At 40.7% G+C, this 10,756-nt stretch overlaps 1 protein-coding gene across 1 annotated transcript; it reads left to right on the plus strand.

The window, feature by feature from the left end:
- Positions 1-2,407: 2,407 nt before the first annotated feature.
- On the plus strand, positions 2,408-3,343 carry LOC130040211 (olfactory receptor 14J1-like). Its single transcript, XM_056132222.1, has one exon. It carries the CDS (start codon positions 2,408-2,410, stop codon positions 3,341-3,343), a length of 936 nt encoding a protein of 311 aa, XP_055988197.1.
- Positions 3,344-10,756: the final 7,413 nt, after the last annotated feature.

Here is a 10,756-nt window from a genome sequence, read left to right on the forward strand (position 1 = left end):
TGCTTATGTTCTTTTCTCATATTCTATTGGAAAATTATAATTTTATGTCCGTATGTATGAACTTTACGATAAAAGTAATAATTAAATATAATGGTTCTTTGTATATTATAAATACACATCCTAAATATGCATATCATAAACAGTGAACTTGCACTAGCACTATCCTCCCGTTCTTCATCGATCTGCTCAAGCAGGCCCAGTAACGTCTCCATTGTGAGACTTCTTGTTACTGTGTTTGGTACATTAATAGGTCAGTCACAGGTAGTTTGCCAGGCTTTGCCATGTGGGTGAGATACTCTGGGTAGCTTGCTGGGTTCTCCGAGAGAGGCAGAGGAATTGAACTTGGGTTGGCCAGGTCAGTGGCGTGCAAGGCAAATGGCCTACTGTTGTGCTATCACTCCAGCCATAAATAGTACATAGATATTATTTAAAAACTAGGATTTTCATTGTTGTATTTGTTTGATTTTTGCCTCCCAAGCAGTGCTATGTGCCTCTCCCTGGGAAATGCGGCCTACCAGCTGGGCAGGTCACTGTGAGAACCCAAGAATATGGGGGTGCTCATACACCGTGTTGCCAGGTATTACTGGGCTCCCCTGAGGGTGCTCAGGATGAAGCCAGCTCTGCACCCAACAATGCTCAGGGAACCAAGTGGTGCCTGGAGTCAATATATATATATATATATATATATATATATATATATATATATAGGCCGGGGACCATAAGGATGCTGGGTGTTACATGCAAGTCCAGCCTGCTATCCACTGTTCTCCTCCAGCCCAATCCTTGTTGTTTGCTTTTATGGGTTAATTATTGGTTTCTTTTCTCATCTAAGTGAGAATTGATTCTATGAGTTGGTATAAGATGGAGAGATGTTTCTTTATTGGTAGCAATTATTGATACTTACACTTTTAATTAAGGGAATAAAACTACTTGAAATTTTAATAGATCCAATTGTAAGTTAAGTTACTATGAAATTATTTAAAGTGGTTAAATTGATCTAAGTCTTTTTGCTGGTTATATCGAATTTAAAACACAAACGAGATTTTTTTCAATTATTTGATCCAATGAACATAAATTTATGCTCTTAATAATACCAGAAAATTACATTGTGACAACTCAATGTGACATTTTGCAAGTTTGAACCCCAGTGTATTTGCAAAAAAAAATCCCAAATACCCAGAACACCCAAAAACTCTGCTTCTGCCAAAGGGACTTCACAGCCTAACCTCAAGAGGCCAAAGAAGGATTGAAATAGAGTTATCTTCCCTCTTCAGCTGCCGGCACTGACAGTTTGTCTCTGTGAGGCGAGAAGACGCCCTAATGTGCTTGGGTAAGTATTCACAGGCTCCATAAAGATGAGATCAGCTGAATGATGGGATGCCTATAAGTTGTAGATTTTGGAGTGGAGAACATAAAACCATCATTTTACTAATTTGCAAATTTTGAAATGAAACGTAACTTTCTTCACACAATCTTCATGGAAATGATCTAATATTATTTGTATTATTATTGTTGTTGTTGCTGTTTTTGTGACCTCAACACATCTCAGCGCAAACCCCAGTGTCACCACACAATTAATTCACTCTTACCTCTTACCTCCCTGTAACCTTCCCTTTCCCTCAGGTAACCACAGAATTTTCAAGGAGTTGGTTTTGTTGCATTTATTTTTATTTTGTTTTGGTTTGGGGTCACCTGCTCTTTGCTCAGTTTTCACTCCTGATGGTGCACAAGGCAACAAATATGGTGACAGTGATTGAACCAGGGTCTCCCAATGCAAGGCAAATGACTTAACCACTGGGCTAACACTGGTCCAATTTTGTTGCTTTGTGCCAGTTTCTTCACTTGGATATGTTCTTCCTGAGAATAAAATCATCTTGATAATTTCCCTCTACTCCAAGAAAAGTACTGAGTGAGACAGAAGGGAAGAAAAAAATAAGAATTTTTTTTCACTCATATATGATACAATTAAAAAATTGCAATAATAATACTGTGGTTATAGTGATATATAATAAAAGAATGAAGGAGAATGAATAAGAAACTCAGAAACATATTGATAATTGGTACTTTGTACTGAATAAAATTTTAGGATAAAGTATTAATATTTATATAGACTCATTGATAAAATAATTTTTACTTGGTTTTTAAGGTACACTATTTCCTTTTTAAATAGAATTGGTAATGTTAAAACTTGTAATCTCCAGAAACAATATTAATTTCTTTCACAAAGTAATTAAGTTTGCTCAATATGGTTATCACTATACAAGCACATACCTAATGAGAAAATTGTGATAGGGACTTATAACCAAAATTCCTACGTGCAGTAAATAGATTGATGTTAGAGCAATTTTTGAATTAAGATGTTTCACATTATCTTTCAGGAAACAACACTTGAGAATGAATAAGGACTATGGATAATTTTACCATGAGTGGGTTTCTTCTCATGGGATTTTCTGTCAAGCCTGAGCTAGAAATCTTCTATGCTTGCCTGTTCCTTGTTCTGTACTTGTTGGCTTTAACTGGCAACATGCTCATCATCACCACAGCGTCCCTGGATGACAGTCTCCAGTCCCCCATGTATTTCTTCCTGAAGCATCTCTCCTTGCTGGATCTCTGCTACATTTCTGTGACTGTGCCGAGATTCATTTACAACTCTTTGATGCATAGCGGAAACATTTCCCTCTGGGAATGCATCGTGCAGTGCTTTGCTTTTGTAACCTTCGCTGCTGCTGAGCTGTTCATGCTCACGGTGATGTCCTATGACCGCTATGTGGCCATCTGCCTGCCCCTGCGCTATGACGTCATCATGAACGTCAGAACCTGTGTCCAGGGAGTCTCCGGCGTGTGGGTCAGTGGGGCCATCTCTGGAGTCATGCATGCGGCAGCTACTTTCTCCGTCCACTTCTGTGGCCCCCGCGTCATTCACCAGTTCTTCTGTGATGTCCCCCAGCTCCTGAAACTCTCCTGCTCCAATGAGTATATCAGTGATCTGGCAGTCACTGTCTTCCTGTCTTTCTTGTCGCTTGGCTGTGTCATCTTTATTGGATTCTCCTACATGCACATATTTTCTTCCGTGCTGAGGATGCCATCCGCCGAGGGCAGAGCCAAGGCCTTTTCCACTTGCCTCCCCCACCTGGCTGTCGTCATATTATTTATTTCTTCTAGTGCTTTTGAATTTTTGAAGCCTCATTCTGACTCTCCAACTGCTTTGGACATTTTGCTCACTATCTTCTATACTGTTGTGCCCCCAACCTTCAATCCACTGATCTACAGCCTGAGAAATAAAGCCATGAAGTTAGCACTCAGTAATATTTTTAAAAGAAGAAATGAATACCTCTTCTTTTGAAATATGCACTTCAAATAATTCTCATTTGAGAGGTACGTTGAAGATATATTGAGTAGTATTAAGGTAACCAAGTAATACATTAAAACAAAATAAAATAGATATCAGTACTGTTTTACAGCTTGAGATTTTCTAATATATGTGCTAGTTGAATGTGAAATATTCAGACATGACTATATGAACTCTTAGAAATTTTATTTAATTGTTTGACCAGCCCTTTGACGTTTACCCTTATGGGTGTTAGGGGCACCTTGCAGATTTGGTGTTCAAACTTGAGGTAGACCTCATGTAAGGAGGTATTTTAATCCCTGTCATATATCTCTGCCCCAATGTTGTGAATATTTTAACTTAAAACTTAAATCTTACTCCCAAAATTGTTTGTAAAGTAATGCAAAAATTTCATGTTTAACAATTCAGGCGAGGGTTGGAGAGAGAAAGAAAAAGAGATAAGGTGGTTTTTTAAAAAATTTCTTTTTGTTGTATCAGAGTGTGATACACAGTTACAAAATCGCTGATGGTTGGGTTTCAGCCATATAGTGTTCCAACACCCATCCCTTCAGCAGTGTACATTTCCCACCACCAATATTTCCAGTTTCCCTTCACCCCTGGTCTCAGCCTGCCTCTGTGTCAGGCTTTCTCTCTTTCGTAGAGAAAAATGAGAGAGAGAGAGAGAGAGAGAGAGAAATGAAGTCATGAAATTTCCTTATAAATGGATGGATTCATGCTGAGTCAAATAAGTCAGAAGGAGAGGAACAGATATAGAATGACTGCATTCATTTGTGGAATATAAAATATAAAGTATGAGACTTATATGCAAGACTAAGGAAAACAGGATCCAAGACGACTGGTCAATGACTAGAAGCTTGCCACTAGAGAGAGAGAGAGAGAGAGAGAGAGAGAGTGTGGTGGGGGGCAGGGGGAAGGTTGGAGGGCAAAGGGCAGTTAGGATAGAGAAGGGACAGGTATAAAAATAATAGCTGAAACTGACCATTTTAGACAGGAGCTGATTGTTGAAAGTAGATAAAGGTATATATCTGATAGCCTTTTATTATCCGTATTGCAAATTATAAGGCCCCAAAAGATAAGGTGGTTCTGATGCACAGTTCTGACCCCTAGTTTAATCTCAGTCACCACACTTATTCTTATTATCTCCCATTATCTCCAGGAGTTCTCTGAGCACAGAGCAAGGAACACTGCAGGCTAAGATCCTAACATCCCACCCATCCCCAACCTCAAAAAAAAAAAAAAGGAATTGAGAAATCTTTTTTCTATCTCTGGTCATTTCCCTGTGAGAATAGGATTTATTGGCCATTTTCTTACAGGGACTTACATGATACCCAAGAATTGATTTAGAATACCCTAATTCTCATTTCGTTAGTTAGTGTTCCAGGTTTATTAAATCCTTAGGGCCCCAATCAGAAATAATAAATTCACCCTGGAAAAGTCTCTATCCCATATTTTTTTCTCCCTTTTAAGTTGAACTATATTAGTTTGTCTCAGGGATAAGGAATATTTTATTAGTGAATAATACATGAAAGTCCCCAAAATGCAGATTTTACATCATGAAACGAATAAAAGAGGAAAATTAATAATATAAAATACAGAAATCATCTTAAAAGAGTCACATTCTAATGAAAATATGTCAATTGAAATTAAGAAAATCACTTATATAATTATATTTTGATTATATTCTGATTAAAACTCGAGCTGGAGCTATAGCACAGTGGGTGGGGTGTTTGCCGACCCTGCTGACCTGAGTTCAATTCCTCTGCCCCTCTCGGAGAGGCTGGAAAGCTACTGAGAGTATCTTGCCCGCACGGCAAAGCCTGGCAAGCTAAGCTACCCGTGTCATATTCAATATGCCAAACACAGTAACAAGTCTCACAATGTTACTGGGCCCACTCTAGCAAATCGATGAACAATGACAGTGACAGTGATTAAAACTGAAAATTCTGTGAATGGATTTAGAAACAAACATAACAAGAAACCACAGAATAAGTGAACTTGATGTTAATATTTTAATGCTTTGAAACTCTGATTTTTCAGAGTCAGAAAATTTACATTATAAAATATCATGGCAATCATAATAGAAAAAGTCATGAGTCTGGAATGGTAGAAAGAGTGTAACATTTACCTCTAAAAGGTCCCAAAAACATTTGCTCCAAATTCCATGCCTTAAGGGAACGGAAGAACAGGCATATTTAAAAAATAACATAGACATTTTACACAGTTAATAAAATTACAAACATCCAGTTTTAAAATAGGTAAAATGTTATTTTACCTCTAAAATAAATTTACAAGTAGAATATCTAAGTAAAATGTAAAATAATGAATGGCAAACCTTTTACATTGGTGCAAAAAATATTACTGTTTATCTTTGCATCTTTAACCCAAAGGAAAATAACTTTTTGCCATTACTTTAAAGGTGTAAAGCAGTCTGCAGCTCATTTTATTCATATGTCAACCGAATAAATATCATAATTGAATCATTATTTTTTCCTCAGTAAATCTCAGTGGGCACCATTGTCAGGTGCCATGACATGACATGAATAAATGACATGAAATTGTGGGAGTTGCTATTTTGGTCAGTTAAAGTTTTAAGATTCACTTTTTAAATTAATACAATTAAAATAAAATCTAATTTTTAATAGTTTGATCAGCAAGTGTTCACGTTGATATCAAACTCTGTTAATCATTTAAATTTCACAGCCTCTAATTTTTTAATTCTGTTCTCCAGAATGTACGGGCTTTTCTCTATCCTTGATCCAAGTTTTAGATTCAGGTTTTTAATTTTCTGAAGAAATATTTGTTTGGAATAACATGAATATAGAGATCAGCTAAAGGAGAATTGTGTTCTTACAAACTCCATATATCACAATGCATGAATAGAATAATATTTCACATTTTAACCTTTTAACATTTGCTAATCAACGACATACAGTTTTAAGTGCAATTTTTTGTTATGTCCTTTTTGTAAGTTTATTTCCATATGTTTGAAATTATTCAAAATGGTATTTAAAATTAATCTGCTTTTGTGTATTTGGAAATACAATCAATATTTCATTTTACCTCACTTAATTTACTTGTAATTTTAATATAAGTTTATATGTTCTTTTTAGTTTCTACATATAGTTTCCTCTGAATAAAGACTTATTCCCATTCCAGGATTTGAAATCTTTGTTTACTTTAATGTTGTCTTATAACTGTAGGCCAGTGTTCAATAAGATGTCTTCTACCAGAAAGTGGGGCTAAAATGTTTTCCTAATTATGACATTTTAATTATAGACATTTATAGTCTCTGAGTCTTGGCCGCTGATGGGATTACACGGCGCCAGGGGGCCAGGTGGTGGGTGTGACCCCTGCCTACTGGAATTTGGAGGATCTGGGTGGAAGATGCTCGACTCCAATTCGAGTAGGCTTGGAGGTCTCGGCCCCGGAACCCGCGTGGCTTTGTCCCTCTGCCAGTACCTTCAGGTGTGCGGAGAGTGGTCTCAGCATGGTGGTGGCTGGTCCTGGAGGTCTCTGGCTGCCGTAGCCCTGGCCGGGGCGGGGAGGAAAGCTCAACCCGCTCCCCTCCAAGGGACTCCGGGAAGGAACACCGAGGCGCGGGGGCAGAGACTGCACTGCTCCGTGTAATCCCATCAGCGGCCAAGACTCAGAGACTATAAAATCCAGATCCCGGACGAGAGCAGTGCAGTCTCTGCCCCCGCGCCTCGGTGTTCCTTCCCGGAGTCCCTTGGAGGGGAGCGGGTTGAGCTTTCCTCCCCGCCCCGGCCAGGGCTACGGCAGCCGGAGACCTCCAGGACCAGCCACCACCATGCTGAGACCACTCTCCGCACACCTGAAGGTACTGGCAGAGGGACAAAGCCACGCGGGTTCCGGGGCCGAGACCTCCAAGCCTACTCGAATTGGAGTCGAGCATCTTCCACCCAGATCCTCCAAATTCCAGTAGGCGGGGGTCACACCCACCACCTGGCCCCCTGGCGCCGTGTAATCCCATCAGCGGCCAAGACTCAGAGACTATAAAATCCAGATCCCGGACGAGAGCAGTGCAGTCTCTGCCCCCGCGCCTCGGTGTTCCTTCCCGGAGTCCCTTGGAGGGGAGCGGGTTGAGCTTTCCTCCCCGCCCCAGCCAGGGCTACGGCAGCCGGAGACCTCCAGGACCAGCCACCACCATGCTGAGACCACTCTCCGCACACCTGAAAGTACTGGCAGAGGGACAAAGCCACGCGGGTTCCGGGGCCGCGGGTTCGCGGCCGCGCGACATTTTAACAGAACTTTTTTTTATGACATCTTATTGTCTCATTCCTACTTTGGACAAACTTGCAGGCTATCGAATGTAGCCTGCCCACAGGGCAGAGTCTGGCAAACTCCCCGTGGCCTACCAAATATGCCAAATACCAGTAACAATGATGGGTCTCATTCTCCTAAAGAGCCGTGAATATAATCTCAGGGCTAGGATGAAAGAGACGTTACTGGGGCCTGCTCGAGGCAATCGACGATTAACAGGATGATGAAATGAAATGATGAAAATTATAGACATAAATAGCAAGTAATCACAGTAGTTACAGTAATAAAAAACTACTTTTAAACAAAGGTTGAACATGTGAAGAGATAACACTAAATACCTTGTACAGGATATATCATTTGTTCTCCTCAATAGCACCTTAAGTAGACTTATTAATTCTTTTCCACTGTTCACAGGAAGAATATGAAGTGCAGAGGTAATTCGTTGAAGTACAAAGTTAATTTGTTGAAGATATATGTACATCTGTAGCCCTGTCCTCCCATTGTTCATCGATTTGCTCCAGCGGTCACCAGTAATGTCTCCACTGTGAGACTTCTTGTTACTGTTTTTGGCAAATTGAATACGCCACGGGGAACTTGCCAGGCTCTACCATGCTGGCTGGATCCTCTTCGTAGCTTGCCTGGCTCTCCGAGATAGAGGGAGGAACTGAACCCGGGTCGGCCTCTATAGCCAACCCGGTTTCAAGTTACCTCTGCTTTGTGATGGTTCATGAGGGAACATATTCTAATAAATACACAAGTACTTTCTATTTGCAAACCACAACACCCCAAAGGAGAGAGAGAACAGAGGGGAATGTCCTGTCACAGAGGCAGGGTGGGATGGGGGGAGGGTGTGGTGGGAGGGATACTGGGATCCGTGGTGGTGGGAAATGGGCACTGGTGGAGGGATGAGTACTTGATTATTGTATAATTGAAACCCAAGCACAAAATTTGTAAGTCTACAACTGTACTTCATGGTGTCTCCCTAATAAAAATTTTTAAAAAATTAAAAAATTAAAAATAAATTTAAAAAATTAAAAAATGTTGGGGGCTGGAGCAATAGCACAGCAGGGAGGGCGTTTGCCTTGCACGTAGCCGACCCGGGTTTGATAGCCAGCATCCCATATGGGCCCCCAAGCATTGTCAGGAGTAATTCCTGAGTGTGTGAGTCAGGAGTAATTCCTGTGCATCACCGGGTGTGACCCAAAAAAGAAAAAAAAAGAAAGAAAACCTCCTGGTCCAGTCAGTGAGAGACGCATCACAGACCCTCCCAACCCAGTCAAGGCAAGCAAGCAAATGGAAGCCTGTCTGGCGGCTGGCTGTCTGGCTCCAGGGATCTGGCCCAAAGTGATTTAGCAGATCGCCCTTAGCTGGCTGTTGTGTGAACGTTCATTCAGTTGGAGGCACTGAGACAAAGAACGTGAAAGAAATTTATGTCATGGAGGGCCCAGGTTCTCTCAGACCTGTGACAAAAGTAGAGAGCCCCGAAATCTCCTTTTATTGATCACTTGATCACTTGACATCCCGTTACTCATCGATTTGCCCAAGTGGGCGCCGGTAACATCTCCATTCATCCCTGTCGCGTGCTAATGTAGCCCAATGGTGTCTGCTCATTCTAGGAACACGAAGAGCCTCAAACCATTCATTCATGATCTTGACGAAGAAGTCTGACCATCTCATAGGTGGGCAGCCACGCGATCTTTTGATGTCCCGTGTAATCCAGTCGGTAACAGCTCTAGTTCAGTGGTTGTCTCCAAATCTCTGATTTTCGATGCCTTAGCAAATGAGACAGTGTCCCTGATTCTTGACCATCGATGGAGGTCAAAACTTCGGATTCTTTCTCTCATTTGAGTGAAGCGTGATACTCCAAGCATAGCTCTTTCAATTCCTCTTTGGATTGATCATGGTACCTATAAAGGGCGTCATCAAAAGGAGTTACAGAAAGAACATTGAGGCAGCAAGACATATATTGTTTCCTTGCATCTGCAGGCCAGTAGTTTTAGTCTCTGGAAAGATACAAAACCAAAACTGAAACCTTTCTTGGGTTCCCAGTGCTTGGATTTGGCATCCCAAAGACTAGTCTGGATAGAGCCTGGAATCTACATCCCAAAGATCAGGCCTGCTAGCAACTGAGATCTGCATGTCAAAGACCAGGAAGGTTTCTGTTAGAGAAGGAAAATTGCCCCTTACAATATATTGAAATAATTTACTGAAGGCAGTTTGAAGAGGAAAAATTTGTTCAGCCTCATCCAAACTAGTCAGGACACACAAGAAATCTCCCCCATTTTCATGGGTCCCTATGTGCCTGCCTGTTGTGCGGTGCAGTCTATATGGGCTCACCTGGACAGCTCAGTCCAAACCCAACAGCTGGCTGCCTGCCTGGGAGGTAATGGCCAGTGATAATATGTACATCTATGTTAATCAAAGAGCTTAATAATTATACAGGATATGATCAAGAATTGATAAATAAAGATGCACCTCATATACACAATGTAGTATTTGCAGGTAATCAAAAAGATGCAATCTTTCCTTTTGGTGCAATAAATGGAAGGCATCATGTAAACAAAGTCATGAGGAGCAGAAGAAGAATGAAAAGAAGGATATCACTCATCCTCAGCCCAATTTCCGAGCAACTTAGCATTCAATCACTGACCAACTTGGGCATGGACTTGATGAATTTCAAAATTCCTTCATAACAAGCACAGTAAATTATCTATAGAAGGAATGAACCCTAACACAATGAAGATCATATGTGTATTTTGGTTTTTGACATAAGAATACACAAAAAGCGAATACACGCATTAACTTTTTTTTTCTTTTTGGGTCACACCTGGCTATGCATAGGGGTTATTCCTGGCTTATGCACGCAGGAATTACTCCTGGCAGTGCTCAGGGGACTATATGGGATGCTGAGAGTTAAACCCTGGTCGACCACATTCAAGGCAAATGCCCTATCCACTGTGCTATCACTCTAGCCCCCAACATTCTTTTATTTTAGAAATAAAAAGTGCTTGTGTATTTATTAGAATATGTCCCCTCATGAACCATCACAAAGCAGAGGTAACTTGACATTTTTGTAATTTTGATGTTACTATAACTTTTTGGCACTTTGAACTGAAAGAAACTTTA

The sequence above is a fragment of the Sorex fumeus genome, unplaced genomic scaffold (genome assembly GCF_029834395.1).
Source record: "Sorex fumeus unplaced genomic scaffold, SorFum_2.1 ptg000094l, whole genome shotgun sequence".
NCBI lineage: Eukaryota > Metazoa > Chordata > Mammalia > Eulipotyphla > Soricidae > Sorex > Sorex fumeus.

Bases quoted from the DNA above. Each gene is read 5' to 3' on its own strand.
- LOC130040211 (XM_056132222.1), top strand. From the start codon at position 2,408: ATGGATAATTTTACCATGAGTGGGTTTCTTCTCATGGGATTTTCTGTC.